The sequence below is a fragment of the Dama dama genome, chromosome 19, assembly GCF_033118175.1.
Source record: "Dama dama isolate Ldn47 chromosome 19, ASM3311817v1, whole genome shotgun sequence".
Taxonomy (NCBI): Eukaryota; Metazoa; Chordata; class Mammalia; order Artiodactyla; family Cervidae; genus Dama; species Dama dama.
Window position 1 is genome coordinate 37,192,580 of NC_083699.1, and position 23,705 is coordinate 37,216,284.

General features: G+C 36.8%; 1 protein-coding gene across 4 annotated transcripts in view; it reads left to right on the forward strand.

Annotated features, from left to right (window-relative positions):
* VPS8 (VPS8 subunit of CORVET complex) overlaps window positions 1-23,705 on the forward strand; it is a 288,453-nt gene that overhangs the window by 192,345 nt on the left and 72,403 nt on the right. For all 4 annotated transcript variants that reach the window (XM_061166734.1, XM_061166737.1, XM_061166735.1 and 1 more), the window contains 6 exons: window positions 1,595-1,684; window positions 4,548-4,590; window positions 8,382-8,485; window positions 14,577-14,658; window positions 14,992-15,074; window positions 22,403-22,483. In XM_061166734.1, the coding sequence (XP_061022717.1) occupies window positions 1,595-1,684; window positions 4,548-4,590; window positions 8,382-8,485; window positions 14,577-14,658; window positions 14,992-15,074; window positions 22,403-22,483 (483 nt within the window). The remainder of the gene's footprint in view (window positions 1-1,594; window positions 1,685-4,547; window positions 4,591-8,381; window positions 8,486-14,576; window positions 14,659-14,991; window positions 15,075-22,402; window positions 22,484-23,705) is intronic.

Below are 23,705 nucleotides of genomic sequence, written 5' to 3' on the forward strand. Positions count from 1 at the left end.
TGGACTTGGGTGATTATTTCCTTCCCCATTTTAGGGAAGTTTTCAATTACTATCTCCTCAAGTACTTTCTCATGGTCTTTCTTTTTGTCTTCTTCTGGGGCTTCTGTGATTCCAATGTTGGGGCGTTTAACATTGTCCCAGAGGTCTCTGAGATTGTCCTCATTTCTTTTAATGCGTTTTCTTTTTTTCTCTCTGTTTCATTTATTTCTACCATTCTATCTTCTACCTCACTTATTCTATCTTCTGCCTCTGTTATTCTACTGTTGGTTCCCTCCAGAGTGTTTTTGATCTCATTTATTGCATTATTCATTATATATTGACTTTTTTATTTCTTCTAGATCCTTGTTAAACCTTTCTTGCATCTTCAAAATACTTGTCTCCAGGCTATTTATCTGTAACTCCATTTTGTTTTCAAGATTTTGGATCATTTTCACTATCATTATTTGGAATTCTTTATCAGGTAGATTCCCTCTCTCTTCCTCTTTGGTTTGGTTTGGTGGGCATTCATCCTGTTCCTTTACCTGCTGAGTAGTTCTCTGCCTTTTCATCTTGTTTAGATTGCTATGTTAGTGTGGCCTTTCCGTATTCTGGCAGTTTGTGGTTCCTCTTTATTGTGGAGGTTCCTCACTGTGGGTGGGGTTGGATGGGTGGCTTGTCAAGGTTTCCTGGTTAGGGAAGCTTGTGTCGGTGTTCTGGTGGGTGGAGCTGCAGTTCTTCTCTCTGGAGTGCAATGAAGTGTCCAGTAATGAGTTTTGAGATGTCAGTGGGTTTGGTGTGACTTTGGGAAGCCTGTATATTGAAGCTCAGGGCTATATGTTCCTGTGTTGCTGGAGAATTTGCGTGGTATGTCTTGCTCTGGAACTTGTTGGCCTTTGGGTGGTGCTTGGTTTCAGTGTAGGTATGGAGGCATTTGATGAGCTCCTGTCGATTAATGTTCCCTGAAGTCAGGAGTTCTCTGGTGTTCTCAGGATTTGGACTTAAGCCTCATGGCTCTGGTTTTCAGTCTTATTCTTACAGTAGTCTCAAGACTTCTCCATCTCCTTTCGAAGACAATGGGCTGCTTTTCTGGGTGCCTCGTGTCCTCTGCCAGCATTCAGAAGTTGTTTTGTGGAATTTACTCAGCGTTCAAATGTTCTTTTGATGAATTTGTGGGGGAGAAAGTGGTCTCCCTGTCCTATTCCTCCACCATCTTAGGACCTCAGACCAGCAGACTTCCAGAAGATAGTCTGAGTGATGACAACTTCCTTCCAGGTGTCGTTACTCTGTTCTCTCAGTAACTGCAGCCTCCTTTCTCAAGCAACAGTTAACCCCAGCGCTCCTCTCCCGCCTTAAGAAAAATGGTAAAGTCTGCATAACAACTTTTTAAATAAGTGAAAAGAGAATGAATGATTTTGGTTCACTTGTAGTCCCAAATGGGCCACTCTAAGACTAGAAAAACAAATATTTGCATGTTAAGCTGTAGAGTATCAGTAATAAACTGTTTAGCGTATAAATTCATTGTTTATTATCATGGCACTTTTTCATCCTTAATAGGATCTTTTGACTCCACAAACAAGATTTTTCAACAAAAGCTTTATCTTTTTTTCTTTGCTAGATTACCCAGAAGTATCAACTTTGTGAAGTCACTGCTTATCTATTAGAAAAGAAAGGAGATATTCATGGTGCCTTCTTAATAATGCTACAGGTAACATTTTACTCTGTTTGCTTTGTCATATTTCTGTCTAGCCCTCTATCCATTTATCAATTTATTTTTTTTTTGAGATAAAATTGACATATAACACTGTGTAAGTTTTCATCAATCAATTTCTTATGTTTCAGAGTAAGTTGCAGACAGCAGTACATTTTATCCCTAGATATTTTTATCATGCATGTCTTTAACTTGAGTCAATCTTTCTTTGTATTTTTTTAAGGTAAAATTTACATCCAACAAAATCCTCCAGTTTTAAATGTATCATTTAATGAGTCCTAACCAGTGCATGCACTTGTTTAACTCCAATGCATAACAAGGTAACAGAACGTTACCTTCAGCCCAGAAAGTTCCTTCACAGTCAGTTCCCACTTCTGTCCCCTCAGAACAATTTGAATTTTTTTCTCTGTGGACTAGTTTTGCCCTTTTTGTTCATTCATACTAATGGAATCATCCCATAGATACTCTTGTATAATTCTTCTTCCATTTGGCATAATGTTTTTAAGATTTCTCTCTGCTATTGCATGTATCCATTCCTTTTATTGTTGAGTAGTATTTAATTGTATGACTACATCACAGTTTATCCATTCTCCTGTTGATTGACACCTGAGCTATCTCTAGTGTTTTGCTATTATGATTAAAGTTGCTATGACTGCTACAAAAATGTTTTCCTTTCCCTGGGGTCAGTACCGGGGAATGGAATTGGTGCCTCACAAGATAGCTAGAGGTTTAGTTTTATAAGAAATTAGCAGACCTCTTTCCAAAATGGCTGTAGCATTTTATGTTCCACCAATAATGTATGAGAGTTCTGATTGCTCAACATTCCAACAGCAGTTGCTGTTATATCAGTTTTGTAAAAAAATTATTTTAATTGTTATAAAATAAAATTTACCATTTCAGCGGCATTAATTATATGCACATTGCTATGTAACCTCGCCACCATCCATCTCTTTTTCAACTTCCCAAACTCATTAGACCAGTTACTCTTCCCTGTCTGCTAGCCCCTGGCAACCACCATTCTACTTTAGATTCTGGGAATTTGATCACTAGGTACTCACATAAAAGGAATAAAATAGTATTTGTCCTTTTGTGTCTAGCTTATTACAGTTTGCATAGTGTCTTCAAGATTTATTCATATTGTAGCACATGTCAGAATTTCATTCATCTTTAAAGGCTGAATAATATTCCATTATATATATACTGCATTTTGTTTTTCCATTCATTCAACGGTGGACACTTGGGTTGCTTCCACATTTTGATTGTTGTGAATATTGCTGCTATAAACTTGGGTGTACTAATATCTTCTTGAGTCCTTGCTTTCAAGTGGGATTGCTAAATATATACCAGAAGTGGGATTGCTGAATCAAATGGCAATTCTATTTTTAATTTTTAAAAAACTGCCATACTGTTTTTCTATAGCGACTATACCATTTTACAGTCTCACCAGCAGTGCACCAAAGTTTCAATTTCTCTTCACCAACACTTGTTATTTTTTATATTCTTGGTAATAGCCATCCTAATGTGTGTGATTATATATTCATTTTTTTAAACACTGTCATCTAGCTAGGAATAGATTAGGGATGTCCTATTTATATTTTAAAAAATAGTTCACATTAGCTTCTAGTTTTTTTCTAGCCATGTAATTGTGAAACAGGCCAGGAACAATATTCCACAGAGAATTTGTATAGGGTCTTAATCCCTTTTAATCTCTAGGTTACTCTTTCATCTCTTTTTTTCCTTGCAATTTATTTGTTGATGATACCATGAACCCAATTTTAAAGGATAAGTAAATATTCTTGGTATGGATGGGTAGTGGAGAAGTGGGAGATCTTTGCAGGGAAAAAGATGATCGTTTGCAAAATACAGAGGAATACAAACTGTTAGGAGATGAGCCAGTAGCTCTACTAGGGCTCAGCTATCAGTGTATAAATAGGCAGGTCGGGCTGGAAACAAAGACTCGATCCAGATTTGGAAAGATTTTATAGGACATACTAAAGAATTAGGACTGATTGTGTTTTCACCCAGGATCAACTAAAGGTTTTTAAACAAGAAACTGATGTGATGTTGTTTCATAAAGACTGCTCTGTTGACTGTAGGAGGATCTGTGGGATGCAGAGAAGGAGGACTTAAAACTGGAAGCAGAGAGCACTTGAGAGGCTATTGCAGCAGTGAATCAGGAGGGCTTGAGTGGGTGTGACGGTGCTGGTGAAGTGAAAAAAGAAGGTGGATTTAAGAACTTACTGATCATTTGAATGTGGTATGGAGTGAATGAGAGGGAGCAGTTAACGATGATTCTGATTTTTAGCTTAACATTAGCCTATAAAGGACCTCAAGGAAAGGAGCAAATTTGGGGTAGAAGGGATGTATTAAGGTTGGCTTCAGTCTATATTAAAAAGCCTTTGGAATATCAGTTAAGGGTGTCTGAGGATCTAGAATTCAGTGGAGTAGTGGATGCTACAACTGCCTGTATAGAAGATGTCACACCCAAGGCTGTCCTGTGCTGTGGTGATAGACTTGTTGTGTCCTTTTTTATTTGCACCCATCCTTTTTTCTCATAATTGAGTGTGAATTTTATTCCCTTATCCAAAGCATGGATTAATCCCCATTACTATGCCTAAAGAGTGTCAGTGATGACTATGTGGTGGTACAACAGAAGCAAAAGTGGGTCAGAATAAGTGATATTTGATATTTTGGGTCACTTCCAGTACTACTAGCTATGCTTTCTCTATACACAGATGTTCTCCTCTGAACGACAGAGATCATTCTTAAAAACCTTGTTGTTTCTTGGGTTTTACCTTTAAAATATGTTAATTCAGGTGTTGGTGGATTAGAAATATAAAGTGTTCCTTTTACCTTCTAGAGACTACAAAGCAAACTTCAAGAGATAACACATCAAGATGAAAGTAAGTTCTTGAGTGTAGTTTGCAATCTTTTTCTATGGACCCCATGTTTTAAAATGTATTAAATGAAAAACTACATTTATTAAGTAATAATTACATTGATCTATATATTACTGTTTATCATTGATCCAAATTTTGACTTGTTTTTAAAGCTCATAATGGGAAGTAAATATAAACCATTGTGGTTTTGTGATGCTAATTGTCAGTACTAGAGGTCATTTCATTATACAGAAAATTAGATATTCTTCACTGGTATTAATTAATTTTTGGCTATACTTTTGTTCTCATGTTTTGATTATTATAAATGAGATACATAACTAACATTTTAAAAATTACTGTAATGTGCTGAACAACAACAAAGCAATGCTTCTAATCAGTAAGTAATAGCCAGTGTTTCTGTTTTGAACTTACATGATTTTAGCAGAAAGCAGTAAAACTTGAAGTTTAGAATCTTGAATGACTTTGTCACAGACAGATATGTAATTTTTATTATATTCCTTGATACTAAAAAATTATTTGTTTTGTAAAAGTGTGGTAAAATAAATGCCTCATAAAATTCACTGTTTTAACCATTTTTAAGTGTACAGTTCATTGGCAGTAAGTACATTCACATTGCTGTACAATCATCACCAGCATCCATCTCTAGAACCTACCTTGCCAAACTGAAATTCCGTGCCCATCAGTTACTCCTTATTCCCTCCTCCCCACTCAGCCCCTGGTAACCACCATTCTGCTTTCTGACTTGATGAATTTGATTACTCTGGGATAGGTATCTCATATAAGTAGATCAAGTAGTAATTGTCCTTTTGTGTCTAGCTTATTACACTTAGCATAATGTCTTGAAGATTTATCTTTGTTGTAGCACATGCAGAATTTCACTCATTTCTAAGGCTGAATAATACTCTTGTTTTATGTACATGCTATGTTTTGTTTTCCCATTCATTTATCAACGGGCACTTGGATTGCCTCTACCTTTTGACTGTTGTGAACAGTGCTGCTGTGAACATGCGTATACAGATATCTCTTTGAGTCCTTGCTTTCACTTCTTCTGGATATATATTGCTGGATATGTGGATTGCTAAGCTACATGGTGAAACTCCAATGCTTTGGCCACCTCCTGCGAAAAGTTGACTCATTGGAAAAGACCCTGATGCTGGGAGGGATTGGGGGCAGGAGGAGAAGGGGACGACAGAGGATTAGTTGGCTGGATGGCATCACCGACTCGATGGGCATGAGTTTGAGTAAACTCTGGGAGTTGGTGATGGACAGGGAGGCCTGGCGTACTGCAATTCATGGGGTCGCAAAGAGTCGGACACGACTGAGCGACTGAACTGAACTGAAGCTAAATGGTGGTTCTGTTTTTAATTTTTTGAGGAACCACCATGCCATTTTCCATAATGGCAATATCATTTTACACTCTCACCAGCAATGCACAAGGGTTTCAAGTTCTCCACATATTAACTAACACTTGTTATTTTCTGTTTTCTTGTTAGTAGCCACCCTATTGGGTGTGAGATAGCATCTCCTCGTGGTTTTGACTTGCATTTGTGTAGTGATTGGTGATGTTGAGCATTTTTTTCTTGTACTTAATTGGCCATTTTCTATATTTTCTCTGGCGAAATGTCTGTCCAGATCTTTTGCCCACTTTTGAATTGGATTATTCATGTTCCTATTCCTTAATGTTTTCAAAACAGGCCTCCCAAAGTTCAGAGAATCACTGGATAGGTGATTTTTAGATTGTTTTACCTTTTTAACTCACTAACACATTTCTTGAATTCCTTGGCCCACACAGCCCTCTAAACACCTTTACCCTAATTCCCCGTAGAGTATTTGTTCTTATAACTTCCATAAACAGTTGACTTTTCTTTATGCAGTTCAACTAAGGATTTAGTTTTGGTTTTTGTGCTGTCAGTAAGTGTTCAATTTGACTGCTAGATTTGTTGCATTTATGGTATTTTTCTTTTTCAATTTTCTGTTATGAAAATAATTTTTGCAGACACTACATGAAAGATTATGGTAAAAATAAGAAGAATGTTTCCCCAAATCACTACAGTGATTTGCAGGTGATATGTCTCGGGAAGCCAGTTCTTTGAATTCCAACGAGGATAAATTTCTCAGTAATAGTCTCATAACTACCATCTGCTGTCAGATTCAATTTTGACATTGTGCATTGGTGGTATAGTAGTAAGCAGAGCCGCCTTCCAGTTTTGACAGTGTGCTTAAGAATTTTGAGGATTTGGTAATTGCACAACAGTGAGCTAGTTCCTGTGGGTTACACACAGATGGCTAAAACATAGTCCTCATCCAAAGAGCTAAGTCGCTTGAAGGAGATAGATATGTTAAAAAAAAAAAAAACCTTCCAATGCAGGTAGAGTCAAATACTGTAGTAGAGATACAGTGAGAGTGACCAAGGATTGTGGACAATTGGGGAACAATCTGTAACTGAGTTTCTTTTGTAGAAGATGCAAACTTGGAAGTAATCATGACTGGAATAACAAGTAGGAATTTGAAAGACAAAAGCAAGGAAAAGAGCTTCTGGGTTGAGGAGAACATGAATATGAAAGTGCCTGACTAGTAACCTTGGGAAATAATCTAGTGGAAAGCACCACAGGTGGAAAGCTGCCCCAGAATGTTTACTGTGTTTACTTAGGGTCAGAGGTTTATTGACATTCTGTTTGTAAAAATTAGAAGTCTTCGATAATGTTCATGGATGGGACTCAAGTTTGGACTGTGCTTAAGAGAATTACTATTGTTTAGCCACTCAGTCGTGTCTGACTCTTTAGCAACCTCATGGACAGTCGCCCGCCAGGCTCCTCTGGGATTTCCCAGGCAAGAATACTGGAGCGGGTTGCCATTTCCTTCTCCAGGGGCTCTTCCTGACCTCCAGTCAAACCCATGTCTCCTGCATTGGCAGGAGAATTCTTTACCACTTAAACACCAGGGAAACCATAAGAGAACTGTAGTGGCAGTATAAAAGGGAATGAGGAAGCCAAGATTTCTAAGTCAAAAGCTAAGTTATAGTGCAAACGAGGTGATGAAGGGCTCCATCAGGTAAAAGCCATGGATATATTGGAGCGTGGATATGGAATTAACAAAATCAGCTATTTATTTGAATGTATGGATGAAAGCGTTGAAGATGATGAAGATTTATAAACTGGTTGACTTAAAGGTCATGGTTCTGTTAGTTGGGAAATGTAAGGGTTTGGAGCATATTTGAAGTGAGAGAACTGGGCTAGGTTTTGCACATACGAAGTTCAAAGTGATTGCAGGACATCCATGGATGCCTAGAGCCTGGTGAGAATTCAGCCTACAGATTATGAAAGGAATAAGGGCTGGCGGTGTATATTTGAAGGTTATCAGCAAGGACATAGGAGATAAAACCAGAAGAGTAGCTGAAGTTATTGAAAAAGAAATGAAGAGAAAAGTGCCTGAAATAGTATCTTGAAGAAATATGTACATTAAAGAAATAGAGGGAGAACTGTAAAAAATATTTCTACTAACAAATCCACAAACAAATAATTAGGGATTTTTCTATAGCTAAAGTACATTATAATGCTAAGTATTAATATGATGTGCTTTCTATGTCCTAGGAATGTCAAACATTTATATAGAAAGCTGTTGCAAACAGTTATCTGCTTTTTAATCTATTAAACCTCAGTATCAGGTCTTACACATGATTATTATCATTGAAACCTAAAAATATGCAGAGAAAAAAATGTTTCATTTTTTTACAGAAGCTTTGAGATTATCAGTATTATATCCTTGAATGATGTTAACAATTTTTCTGACTCTAGATACCAAAGAGGATCCCTCACTGAAGGATGTTGAAGAGACCATGGTAGAGACAATTGCCCTCTGCCAGAGAAATTCACATAATTTGAACCAACAGCAGAGAGAGGTAGGAGAATGACTCCAAAGCCTTTTAAAAGTCTGTTCTGGTCTGAAACTAGAAATTAATTCTTTTTCCACTGCCCTGTCAGCTACCTGAATTCTATGCTACTGGATTTTAATCACCATTCAGTGTTCCCAGGAGTATATGACTCCTGAAGTTATTATGGGAAGGGCCTGTCTGCTTTGTTCTCACAAAAAGCTTTATATTCTTAGATTTGGCTATGCTGCAAAACTTAGGTTTGTGAATACTAGATGTCCTTGTTCTCTTTGGACAGAGATTTTGTGTATTCTGTGTAGTGGTACTATGGATGTGTCATCCATTTATCATCTCTTTTATTCCCTGTGGATAAAGTGAGTATGAAGAACTGGAAGAAAAGCCTCAAGGGATACAGAGAAAGCTGGAAAAGTTCAAAAGGCTACCATACAGTATTTCTCAACCTTGGCTGCACATAAGTCACCTGGGAAGCTTTGAAAACTCCCAGACTGTACCCACGATCAATTAAATTTAAGTCTCTGGGGCTGGACCCCATCATCAGTGTGGTTCTCTTTGTTTGTCTGTTTGTTTTTCTGTTAGGAGGAGAAGGGAAGACTGGCTTTATTACTTTGCCAGGCACAGGGAGAACATAGTAGGCTAGTGCCTCAAAAACTGTACCCCCCCTCCCTAGTGAACGTCTCAAAGCTTCCCACTTGATTCCACTGTTGCAGCCAAGGTTGGAACCACATCTGTAACAGATTCCAGACTGCAAAAAGGGAGTGTGCAAAGCTGAAGGAGGAGGTATAGTTGAGCACCTGGTGTGGCTGGGAGTTAAGCAGTGAAGCAGAAACAGAGGGGGTGAGATGCGACTTGACAGCTAAGACTCTGTAGTAGTTTTAAGAAGTAAAGTTAGCAATATGATGTGGCATAACTCTGCCTGCCCTTCCAGTCTCTGGCCTCTGACTTAACACCACCTGGCCTCCTTCCACTGCCTGGGCTTCTGAAATGGGAAAGAGGGTAAATTTTTCATAGACAGTTTGCCCTAAGTGTTACAGTGAAAATGGTAAACTTTGTGTGTTTTCTGTTCTTATGAGATGGGTAAATTTCTCCTTTATTTTTTTGTCAAGCCCTTTTTTAAGGTTATAAATTTTGATACCCTTTAGAACATAAATTGTGTATGACAAACTCATTTACATAATGGATGTGGGTTTTTTATTAAAAAACTTTTTTGAGTGAAATGATACATACCCAATATTTTTGTAATCCTGCAATACAAAAAGTTATACAGAAGGACATTTTTTAAAAAGTATCCTGTATCTATCATATCATTCAGAAATAACCATCATTATCATTTTGTGAATATCACTGTAGATATTTTTTTTATCTGCCTAGGTTTACATAATTTTAGAAAAATTGAATCAAAAATGTTTTCTTTAAAAATACAGTATTTAACCTCATTTAGAAAACCTGTGTAAAACTGAGAAATTTCTGAATTTCAAATAAATAGTTCTTTACTATACTATCTCTTAATAAATCTTTCTAAAGTTTAAAAGCTCTAAATAACTATAATAGATTAGAATTATCATTTATAATTACATTTCAGTTTTTATAGTATCTATGATGTGCAGCCAGTAAGGAAGTTTATGTGAACCCATACACACTTGCTCCAGCCTCTCTTCTCTATCCCTCTGAATTTTTATTAGTTATGTTATTTTACCTCATTGAGGTTAACAAAACATTCTTTTCTATATCCACAGTCCCCATAGTGTTTAATCTTTATTTAAATGGATTATGGGCTTTACACTATTCCTTTTATTTTTCTTTTAAAGTACTTTTCAAAAAAAATTATGTATTTTAATGGCTGCACTGGGTCTTCATTGCTATGTTGCAGGCTTTCTCAAGTTGCAGTGAGTTGGGGCTACTCTTTGTTGTTTTTCTTGGGCTTCTCATTGCAGTAGCTTCTCTTGTTGTGGAGCATAGGCCCTAGAGTGCTCTGGCTTCAGTAGTTGTAGCTCATGGGCTCAGTAGTTGCGGCTTACAGTCTCTGGAGCGCAGGCTCAGTAGTTGTGGCGTATGGACCCAGTTACTCCGTGGCATGTGAGATCTTCCTGGATCAAACTCTGTCCCCCACAGTGGCAGGTAGATTCATTCCTATCCACTACGCTACCAGGGAAGTCCTACCCGTTCCTTTTTGCCATGATTTTTCCATTCATGAGTTTTTATTTTATCTTTTGGCTGTCTATATTGCACATGGTTGTATTTTAATAGAAAAGCACAAAAGTAAAATTGTTAAAGCTGTTATATATATTTAATACTAAGCCTTTTTATCTTTCAAACTTTCTGTCTCCTTCCTAATATCTACTTGATAGTCTTCCTTCTCATGGAAAGTTTAAGGAAAAATTACAATTATGTTTTATAAATAAAACCATTAGGTGCACATAAGCTGAAATATGTTCACATTCACATATATAAACAGTAGAATTTGAGCAGGTCAGGAGGCAACAGTTAGAAGTGGACATGGAACAACAGACTGGTTCCAAATAGGGAAAGGAGTACGTCAAGGCTGTATATTGTCACCCTGCTTATTTAGCTTCTATGCAGAGTACATCATGAGAAATGCTGGACTGGGTGAAGCACAAGCTGAAATCAAGATTGCCGGTAGAAATGTCAGGAACCTCAGATATCCAGATGATACCACCTTTATGGCAGAAAGTGAAGAACTAAAGAGCCTCTTGATGAAAGTGGAAGAGGAGAGTGAAAAAGTTGGCTTAAAACTCAACATTCAGAAAACTAAGATTATGGCATCTGGTCCCTTCACTTCGTGGCAAATAGATGGGGAAACAGTGGAAACAAATGAGAGACTTTATTTTTGGGGGCTCCAGAATCACTGCAGATGGTGACTACAGCCATGAAATTAAAAGATGCTTGCTCCTTGGAAGAAAAGCTATGACCAACCTAGACAGCATGTTAAAAAGCAGAAATATTAACTTTGTCAACAAAAGTCTGTCTAGTCAAAGCTATGGTTTTTCTAGTAGTCATGTATAGATGTGAGACTTGGACTATAAAGAAAGCTGAGTGCTGAAGAATTGATGCTTTTGAACTATGGTGTTGAAGATTCTTGAGAGTCCTTTGGACTTCAAGGAGAGCCAACCAATCCATCCTAAAGGATATCAGTCCTGAATGTTCATTGGAAGGACTGATGCAGAAGCTGAAGCTCCAGTACTTTGGCCACCTGATGAAAAGAACTGATGCATTTGAAAGATCCTGATGCTGGGAAAGATTGAAGATAGGAGGAGAAGGGGACAACAGAGGATGAGATGGTCGGATGGCATCACTGACTCAGTGGACATGAGTTTGAGTAAACTCTGGGAGTTGCTGATAGACAGGGAGGCCTGGTGTGCTGCAAAGAGTCAGACACGACTGGGGTCAGACAGGACTGACTGACTGAACTGAACTGAATCTGAAATATGTCCAGATCCACATATATTGTCCACATATATTAATGGCAGAATTAGATGTTAAATTCATGCCTCCACAACTCTAGGGATTATTCTGATTATATATGAACTCTTATCTCATAATCATAGACAGAACTAAGGCTTCCTTTAATGTGGTGAAAGGGTAATTTATTCTGTATTTTTTTTGGTCAGAAATCTATCTGAGCTGGTATCTGAGTCCTCCTCTCTTAGACACACATGCACCTCTCAACACACTATCTACTTGCCCCTACCCTCTGACAACTGGTTTTTGCTTCTTTTTTGAACAACTTTCGTAACAACAATAAAAACATTTGAATGTTAGTTTTTATTTAAATACTATTTTTGTGAAAATGCTGAACTGATTATATGTAATATCACACATTAAGTTTGGGGGATATTCATGGTTGTTTGCCTTTGTTCCTTTTTGTTTTTGTTTTGGAGAGAATGAGAGAGAACAAGAGCTCTGTTCACAGACCCTAAACTAACTAGTAAATCTGAAGTATCCAAAAGCTTGGTAATGAACTATCTGTAATGTCTCTTTCCGAAAGTTTCTTCAGTTAAAGTCAGAGTTCAGGAAGTCGGGTTGTCAGTCCTTTTCCAGGTGGAATCTATACTTATCCTACTTTGTATGTCTGTCTGCCCCAGCGTCCAGTGATTATATATAATAAAGAATATAGCTTTGTTATGCACATAATTCCTTGAAAAGGAGAGTGGTTGGTTATGTAACATGACAAAGTAGTTCACATTCAGTTGTGTTGCTCTCAGGGGTTCATTTCAGTTCAGTTGCTCAGTCGTGTCCGACTCTTTGCGACCCCATGAATCACAGCACGCCAGGCCTCCCTATCCATCACCAACTCCTGGAGTTTACTCACACTCAGGTCTATCGAGTCGGTGATGCCCTCCAGCCATCTCATCCTCTGTCGTCCCCTTCTCCTCAGGGGTTAGGATTGTCATTATCATAATGGTTATTTTAGCCTGTGAGTTTTTAGAGTTATCCAAGTTAAAATTTTAAGAACCAGCATTAAAGAGCAAGAGAGATGAAATATTTAAAAGGTATTTGCCATATATTTCTGGTTAATATGGAGATTTAATTGAAAAGTTCCTCTATTTAGGGTATAAATACTTCTCATGGCTCTTAACTCTACAACCATGCTTCCCCAGTCTGCTATTTATAAATCAAGAATAAAGTAACCTTTAAAAAGGTAATTCACCTAAAATTCTTGGATTAAATAAGGAAAATTTTAAATCAGATTTCTAAATATATTATAAAAACAAAATTTTGGTATACCATTTACAGTTAGATTAAAAGACATAGAAAGAAATGATATAGTTTAAAACAAGTTGAAATAGGCAACTGAAAGACAATCTAAGTAAAGCCATCTAAGAATAAAATACAAGATTAAAAATTCATGAGTACTAGATAAAATAAATTAAAATTTCAATAAAATAAAGAATTGTCAGTATACAACATAGTTAAAACTAGTATCTTAAAAACTAGAAGAAAAACTGTTTAGAAAAATAAAGCATAAAATCCTGGCCTTAAAAAACCTCAAATGGGGGCAGATAAGGGCTTCCTTGTAGAGCTCTTTCAGTGGGAGCCTGCCCAGTTGGAAAGTTGCTGGATTGTGAGCCTGTCCCCTTAGTGGGCTCCCTGAGTAACCATGCTTGTCATGCTCTGTCAGTACTGACTTTTTTTCATGCCTGTTGGATGTTTGCAGGAGTCGGTCTCTTCCAAGATTCTGGGTTAAATGAGGCCTTTGTATATCTCTACCCAACAAGAAAATATGCTTGAAATTTTAAAATGTATTAGTTTGATTTTTGATGATGAAGATTTTCTGTAAGGCTTAGGAAGAATACATATGATGCACATATGGCAGTGTATAATCTTTTGGCAAATTATTCAACTTCTCTAAGCTTCCGTATCTTATCTCCAGTAAAGGTAATGCTTACTGTATTAGGTTATCATGAGATTGAATTGCCAATTGAAATGAAAATTGTATGTAAGCACTTAATACAGTGCCTAATATAATAGGAATAAATAAATGATAGATCTATTAATTTATCTCATAAATTAATTTTCTCATAAATAAATTTCCAGCCTCATTCTGTGGTTGGGAATATTAATTGAAATAATGTTAACTTCCACTTCTTAGTCTATGATGACTGAGGAAATACAAAATAATGCTTGACACAGGAGAAAACTTGAGACAATTGTATTCACTTATCTTGCTTGATGTCAAGCTGACAAGAAATGGGAGGAGGGTAAGTTGTGGGGTAGTTCTCTGTCCCCTTCTGCATTACATAGTGCTGTTTAGACATTTAAGAGTAGCTAGAGGCTCTGCTCTGGCTCCTTTGAACCTTCCCTCTCCTGAGATACAGAAGATTGCAGTTCCAAGGTCTAGACTTACTTAACTTCAGCTTCCTTAATTTTCCCAAGGTGCATGGTAAAGGTATCTGTTCTGGTTATGGTTTTTGCTTTTTATTGTCTCTTCCTAGTTGGGTGTTCCATCTTTTCTTTTTCTGATTTTTACCAACAAGTGTGTATGAGAAGTACATTTCAGCCTGTGAAACAGTAGGCTGATGTTAGTTATTCTTAAAAACAACACAGTACTTTTCTTTTTCTTTGCCTTTCTGTGACATTACAGGCACTCTGGTTTCCGTTATTGGAGGCAATGATGGCCCCTCAGAAGCTGTCTAGTTCAGCTGCACCTCATCCACACTCTGAAGGTAAGTTTATCAGCATCCATCTATACCATCACCCAGTTTTTATCTGCTAGAAATAGTCATTTAGATACCTTCTCCAAGTATCATATTTTTATTATTATCCTTAATAAAATCATGTTGTAGTGTTGATCTCATTTTTCAGGTTCACTTCTTTCTGAGGCGCCAGTTACATCCTTTGTCTAAATAACAGTAGCTTTGCAGCTTACCAGGTTAACTTTAAAATATCAAACTGGCCTTGTTTAGCGAAGTTTCTAGGAAGCTTTATTCCTATGACTTACGGAAAAAACCTAAAACTGATTTTAAACTAACCTTAATATTAACATGTTGTTATAACAGCTCTGAAATCTTTGACCATGCAAGTTCTCAACAGCATGGCAGCATTTATTGCCCTTCCATCCATTCTGCAGCGAATCTTACAGGTGAGTTGAAAGGGTAAAATTCAGTGTTGATCAATTTTAACTTATATTTTAGTTATATATAAATAATGTTTAAACGGGTCTCAAACATAATGCAGCTGAATTTTGGCATTAAATAAATATCTAAGTTACGACTGTGACTCTCAGCCTTTAGCTCTCATCCAGCGATGTCGGTTTGCCTGGCACACACTTGCAGCCTTCAGTTGTTCACCGTGACCTTGGGATTCAGATACATAAGCTTCTTTTTGGTGTCCTGTTTCTAGCTGGTTGCACTTTTTAGTGCAAAAAAAAAACACATAAAAATTGTTAATATAGCCATTTCTTAATCTTGTTACGTAGGTTTTCGAACTCATCCTAAAACTTTATGTCCAAAACTCATCTCCTACTCTTCAGCTAAAAGGCCTGAACCTTTCCAACTTCATCAAAAAGAGAATGCTAAAAATATGCTAAGATATTTTTGGAAAAATCTGTGAACATTCTTGGGGAAACAGTAGGAATTATCCTTAGAATCCATTTTGTCTTTCCTTACTTTATGCAGGATAAGTGAAAAGTGAAAGTGTTAGTCTCTCAGTCGTGCCCAGCTCTTTGCGACCCCATGGACTGTAACGCGCCAGGCTCCTCTGTCCATGGAATTCTCCAGGCAAGAATACTGGAGTGGGTAGCCATTCCCTTCCCCAGGGAATTTTCCCAACCCAGGGATCAAACCCCGGTCTACCACAATGCAGGCAAATTCCTTATCACCTGAGCCACCAGGGAAGCAGAATACAGACACACCAAAACAAAGCAAAACACAGTAATATGATGCTGTTGATCTTCATAATTTTCAAATTATTTTTATCCAACCTAGAATGTTGCTTTCAGCTCCCTTTTAAGACTCTACAAGCTCTCCTTTCCCATCTGGTATGAAGCAGCTGGGCCTTTGCTGATAAAGACTACTGTATCCAACACTCTCTCACCACATTGTGTGTTATCCTTTAGAATATATCTTCACATGTATCACTTCATTTGATCTTTATCATGAATTGAATAATGATTTGGTACAGACTGCTTTTCTTATATCCATTCTAAAATACATTTGTCATAAGGTTTTAGTCATATATGAACTATCTCTATAATGCAGGGGTACTTTAATTTACCAAGTAAATTAGAAAAAAATGAAATCCTAAAGCCAAAAGTGTCTTCTCTCTCACTATACACATTTAGCTTTATATTGAGCTTTCATCACACTTTAATATGTAAATTATAATAAATAAAAATTGATTTTTTCTTTTGACAAATGCATATAATTTTTTAAAAAATAGTGTATTTCTGGACTCGTATCCCTGAAGGCTTTTGGTATTTGAAAATCTTTATTTTTGTGTTACACTGGTATTCATTGTAGTTGTATTCTTATCATTTCCACCATCAGTGGTTAACTCACACTAATCAGGAGAGTATGCTGGTTGTTAAATTTCTATTTGCACGTAAACTCTACCTTATGTTTGTACAGAGATTTTTATTTTTTCAAGTTGCTTTCACAGATACTGTATTTGAGGCTCACAAGAGTCTCTTTAAGTAGATGGGGCTACTATAAAAATTTCTATTGATGAAGGAGGAAACTAAAGTATAGAAAGTTAGGTACCTGATCCACCATTAGAGGCAATATCCAGACTACCACCAAAGGCTCTGATCTCTTCATTTACACTGTCTCCCACTGTATCATGTAAGCTCCTTTATTTGCTTCAGTCCCTGGTGTTTTGTGGCACTCTAATCTTAGAAATCGCGTGGCTTCCTTGGTGGTTCAGATGGTAAAGAATCTGCCTGCAGTGGGTTTGATCTGGGTTCGATCCATGGGTTGGGAAGATTCCCTGGTTTGGGAAGATCTCCTGGAGAAAGGAATGGTTACCCACTCCAGTATTCTGGCCAGGAGAATTCCATGGACTGTATAGTCCATGGGATCTCAAAGAGTCAGACACAACTGAGCGACTTTCACTGGTTTTTTGAGGAGTTAGTTATTAATTGGTTTATATATTATATGTTACCCTGTTTGGTTAATGATCTGTGTAGATGGAAAAAAGGCACAATTCTTGCCCTAAAAGACCTGTGGGGAGACAAGAAAATATCTGATATAGCAATTCATAGGGCTCTAAAGAGCAGGTCATATTGGACACCTTAAGGATTACATGCTCTGAGCCCCAGGTAGGGTAATTGCTGCTTCTATATCTGTATATTTTCAGTCCATGTGATAATAGCTGGAACAGCCATGTGAAACCATGACTCTGCCTCTTGACTCTACCTGATTGACTCAGAATGGGCAGCTGGCCAAGAGGGGCCAACTAGTATCCTTTTCAGGAAGTTTTGGAACTTTATTGAAAAGGTGAAGAGTTGCTCTGCAGTTCTCTGGATTATATAAGTTACAAAAGTTCAGGAGCTGACAGTGACTACCTTTCTGTCATATGGACTGAAATAGTATAAAGTTGATCTTCAGAGAGAACAATGAAGCAGACACACAAAGAAGAGAATAGACAAGATGCATGGAGAAGAGAGAAGATACAAGGAGAGGATTCAAGACTTTGGGAGAGGAGTGTGGAGAGAAAATCCTGAAGGTGTCTGCATCCCTCATTGTGGTTCTTAAGCCTTAACTGTATTCCTTTGTTTGGATCCTTAAACACTCCAGCACCTTTACAATTATTATATTTTTTGAGTAAGATAGAATGAGCTAGGTTCTCTAGGTTTCTCCTCTGTGGCCAGAGGAGTACCAATGAAAGTATATATGTGAGACAGACTGTGGAAAGATTTCCTGGAGGAGTAGATATCCGAACTGAATCTTAAAAAGCCTAAAGGAATCAGTGGTTTAAAAAAAAAAAAAAGACTATTCTAAGCAGAGTGAACTATATATAAAAGAATCTGAGGTGAAACATGGTAGGTACGTTTGAGGAGTTGCAGATGTTTAAGTATGCTTGGAACATAGGACAAGATTAACGTCGCGTCACAGAGCTGAAGTTTGAGAGGCAGGGACCCTGTCCTTAATTGCTTTGTAAACTGTGGAAGGGACTTTGGTTTTTATTTTAAATTCACTAAATACTCATTAAAAGATTTTAACCAGAGGACTGATGGAATGAGGTTTCTTTTTAGAAATATCACTCAGTCTGTATTATATAGGATAAATTGGAAGGGATCAAGACTGAGACTGAAGGCATAGAAATACCCAGAATGTATTCATAATAGGTACTCAGAGTTTGTTAATTGAGTTACATAGAATGGATAGGAGAAGATGGATTCAGAACTTGCTTAGCTAACAGAATTTAATTGACCTTTTGACTGATTAGATGTAGAACACAAGAAGAACCCAGGTAAGCCCCTGATTTCAGTTTTGTTTGGCTAACAATGAGCAGTGGGGAAAACAAGACCAGACTTCACAGGAAGAGGTAAGAAGTGGAGAGGAAGATTTGGAAGTCATCAGCATAGAAGTGGTAGTTAAATTCTTTGAAACTAGATGAAGTTCAGCATAAATGGAATTAGTAAAAAAAAAAAAAAAAAAAAGGCTTAAGGCCACAATGGAGTGCTAGGAAACATTCAGGTATCAGAGGGTTTACCTATTTTTATTGCCCCTTAGAACAGAAGAGATATTGACATGATGAGAGGTTCTCAGAGATCTTCCTGACCTAAATATTCCTTCAAAATGTTCCTGGGGGCCTTAATTGTGCAGGTTTTGTTCATGAACATTAGGTGATAAGTCAGTATTTTTTTTCCCCTTTCAGTTTTGATAAGTTAGTATTTTTAAGGGACCATTTTTATGTTATATACATTCTGCCTTAACTCCCTGTTCTTATCTTCACTCTATGGCAAAAGTATTTTTGGCTTCTGAAAAGCTGCTTATGACTGTTTTACTAAGGGAATTAATACAAACAAATATTTGTTTGTATTCTCTTATATTCTCTTGGCATTATTCATATTTTAAAGTAATACTTGATCAGTAAAAATTTTATTTTTTTAATTTATTTTTATTGGAGCATAATTGCTTACCATGTTGTATTCGTTTCTGCTGTACAACAGTGTGAATCAGCTGTATGTTTACATATATCCCCCCTCGTTCTTCAGCCTCCCTCCAACCCCAGTTCACCCCATCCCACCCCTGTAGGTCATCACAGAGTACCAAACTGAGCTCCCGGCGCTCTACAGCAGCTTCCATATGTATGGTATAATAAGCATCAGAAAGCAATAGAGGTATTGCTATTTGCAAGAACATAGATGGACCTAGAGAATATTATACTTAGTGAAGTGAGTCAGAAATAAATACTGTATTGTTGTTATTGTTCGGTCACTAAGTCATGTCCAACTCTCTGCAACCCAATGGACTGCAGCACACCAGGCCTCCCTGTATGAAAAGTGAAAGTGTTAGTTGCTCAGTTGTGTCCAACTCTTTGAGACCCCATGCACTGTAGCCCCCCAGGCTCCCCGTCCATGGTATTTTCCAGGCAAGAATACTGGAGTGATTGCCATTTCCTTCTCCAATCACTTATATGTGGGATTCTAAAAATAATACAAATGAATGTACGTACAAATCAGAAACAGACTCACAGATTAAACAAGTTTATGGTTACCAAAAGGAGGAGAGGGGAGAGGAACAAATGAGGAATATGAGTTTAACAGATGCAAACTCCTGTGTATAAAATGGATAAACAACATGAATTTACTGTATGGCATGAGAAATTATATTCAGTATCATATAACCTATAATAGAATATAATCAGAAAAAATAACTGAATCACTATGCTATACACCTGAAACTAACCCAATATTGTAAACCAACTATTACTTCAGTTTAAAAGAAAGAAACTGCTGGGGGAAAAGTGGTCATCACATCTTTTTATAACATGCTTTTTAAAAAACAAGTTTGTGTGAAGGACCTAAATGTGCTCTTCTTTTGTAGATTATGGACAAGTTAAAGAGAAACTTCAGCAGTTATTTATTGCTGAAGAATCTAGCTGACATATTTGGAAAATAATTTGAAAAGTTAGTAGATTTTGTGCATGCTGTGCCAGAAGCCTTGAGCTCTCTTTTGCATTCTATAATTTATATGTTGTCCCAGCATGAGGTTATTTTCATGGTTTTGCTTTTAAATTATGCATATTAGAGTGAAATGTACTGATATAAATATAGACGTGACCTATAAAGATTTCTTCTTTTTCCAGCATTTAACCTTTTCAAGAGCTTTATTCTCCAAACCACCCTTGTCATAGGTAAATGACAGAGCTTTTCTGTGCTGGAATGTGTGCTTTTCTGTCCACACATACACAGTACATACTTATATTGTGTATGTGTGGACATGTTAGAGTAGCTATTACAGTGTTCTTGTAATAAAGTATTATAGTATTATTTAATTATTGATACTTAAAGAAGTAAATGTATTTACTGAGAGCTTGACCATAAGTGTAATCGGATGCAAGTTCAGAAGTGTTAACATGGATCCGTTTTTATGCAAAGAAAATTAAAAGATTGTCTCATGCGTACATGGCCTGAGTTGTTGTTCTAGTAAAGAGCTTGTCTGAGATGTCTGTAGTTTTGTCTTTTGCAGATGCTCTGCACATGTTGGACAGGTATCTTTAACTTAGTGAGACAGATTTCCCCATTAAGTTTAAGTGATCTGTTCAAGCCCAAAGTAAACTTATTAATTAGTATACAAATGTATAGTTACCCTTCGGTTTCTTTAGCAGTACTTCAGCATCAGGACCAAGAACCTGTGGCAGACAATCTGGTGCTGCTCTTGACCAGCTGAAAGTACTGAACACTGATCTGAGTTAGAAACTGCATCTATCCTGTCTTCAGGAACCATCACCAGAGCATAGAAGAGGAAAAAAACAAATCCTAAGATTATGTTGTACAAGTGCATGAAAGCACAGTTTCTTCTCACATTTTTGTATCTTTCTTCTAAGTTTTCCTGGTCCACAGTTGTGTTTTTTTTTTTGTTTTTTTTTTTTTCTCTCTTAACATCTGAACTCACTGTACCAAGATTTTAATAACCCCTACTCCTTAATAAGTAACCAGAAGTGTTCCCCATACCTCCCAGAAAACATTAGTTTATCATTTACTCATATTTGTTACTCTTATCTAGCAAATATTAGTTTACTATTTAGTTTATTAGTTTTTATGTCATTTTCCTTTCTTGAAATCTCCTCCTAAGAAAGACTCAGAGACTGAGACCAAAATTTGCAGCTGCCAGCATTTGATAATAGGGATGGGACCTCAAGGTGGACTATGGGGAGAGAAACCTAAATCCCCAATAACAGAGAATGGTTGAATAACACATACCATCTTCACATGTTTCATACCCTGTAACTGTTCCTATTATTTGATGATACGGGAAACTGCTCACAACATACTATTAAGTAAAAAAAAAGTAAACGTATTATGTGAAATGCCCCCCAAAATACATCCCTCTTTCTCCCTCCCCAGAAATAAGACTGGAAGAATATACCTCAAAATATCAAAAGTGTTTCTATTGGGGTGGTTAGATTTCAGTTCACTTTTATTTTTGTACACAACAGTGTTTTTCAAATTGTCTATGATAAGTTATTTGGCATACCTCATATGAAAAGCAGTGGAAGGAACATTGTCTAGGTATCTGTTGCTTATCAGTAGTGATTTGATTAAGAAAAACTTTGAAAAACTGCAAGTTGCTTAGATTCAGAAACTGATCTCCTAAACTGGTGTGACTTGGTTTGGACCAAAAGACGGTGGCCAGATGTGGGTCACAGAAGGAGTTGAAGAGATTCTGAGTGTTCTTGAGTACTTTGGTTTTAATGTAGCAGATAAATAAGAGCTCCAAAAGGGATCTGTGTGTATTAGTTGCTCAATCATGTCCGACTCTTTGTGACTTCATGGACGATAGCCCGCCAGGCTCCTCTGTTCATGGAATTTTCCTGACAAGAATACTGGAGTGGGTTGCCATTTCCTTCTCCAGGGGATCTTCCTAACCAGAGATCGAACCTGGGTCTCCCGCATTGCAGGCAGATTCTTTACCATCTGAGCTACCAGGGAAGCCCCAAAAAAGGATAGGTGATGTTTAATAAGAAGAAAAGGAAGCTTGCTACAGAAACAAAACCAAAGTGAAATTTATGGTTGTTAAACAAGAGGCTTGGACCATTTAAATTTTATTTACTTTTCCAAAATGCTTTGATGACCTGAGACCAGTGTGCATTTCCAATAGAAAGGTTCATGGAAGAATAAGTATTTTGTGACTATTGACAAATACTTAAGAGTATTTGGCTTTTTCAGATAACTTATATTTTAAAATACATTTAAAATAACAGGAATAAAATTATAATCTTTAGCAACTTTTTTCTAATTAGGACCCAGTTTATGGAAAAGGAAAACTTGGAGAAATCCAGGGCCTTATTCTGGGAATGTTGGATACCTTTAACTATGAACAGGTAAGCTACTTTCTATTTCTAAGCCCATTCTAAGGTAGAAAGATGCTATTCTTTTCTTTTTGCACCTATACTTTTTCTTTAGAAATTGCCATCTGTTTAGTGAAAGTTTGAAAGATTGAAGTATATGATTTTCCAATTTTAAAATTTCTCTTGATCTTAATTAATTTATATTTTGTATACATATACACATATATTCTGGAATGTGTAATTGCAGCTTTTATTCTTTTGATTCATGGGCAGTGGGACATATATCTTGTTTTCCAAATGAAAAATATAAGAAACTTTCTTGGAAAATAATGGAATATAAAGGTATAACTCAAAAAAGGAAGGGTCAGCATGAGTACAGAAAAATGGCAGAATAAAATTAGTGTTCTTTTAAACATTCTGAAACAGTTTATCACCACTAACCAGAAATGGTCGTTAGTCTTTCCTTAACCCAAAACTGCCTGTGGCATTAATTCTCAGTAAGAGCCAGCTTGGTGTACAGATTTTTCTTCATGTACTTCAAAGTGACTCATGAAGCCACCAAGGAAAAGTGCCATTTAGACATGTTAGATACAATGTCTGCTTTTTTACTACAAGAAAAAGAAAGAAATTGAGTGACAGAGCTTTCCTTAGGGTGTTGTAAGAACTGCAGTTTTGTTAAGTAAGCATAGCACAAGGCAGCTGATCCCCCTTCAGGTAGAATCCGTGATGACAAAAGGAAGCTGAGTGCAAAACTGAAAGTTTTTACAAACTTTGTAAGAGGAAGAAAAGATGGAGTTGATTGGAAAGAATTAAAATAGACCATTAGAACAAAAAGTTCTGCATTATAGATAAAGTTTAAGGACAAGACTGTGTAGCAAGGAGGATCCACAGTATATCCTCCCCTTTGGGACTGACAGAAAAGAACCCAAGCGCACATCAAAATAATATATCTGAATGTTGAGAATTAGATGTAGTAAGGAAACAATACTTTATACAGGGAACCTTAAATGACATAATGTGATAGCTGTGAAATATCTTTATGTGACTTAATGACAGATGTCACAGTCTTGAATAGATTCAAATGGCTTGTAAGTGCTGATTGGAAAATGTGATCTCTTGCCCAAGGGAGATGAAAAATGAGTAATGACCATTAGCTTTTCCAGTGAAAGGTTAATGTGGAATATTACCATGGATGCAGTTTGTATTTAAAAAATCAGTATTTTTAAACAATTGTTAGAACTTTGAGAAATTCAAA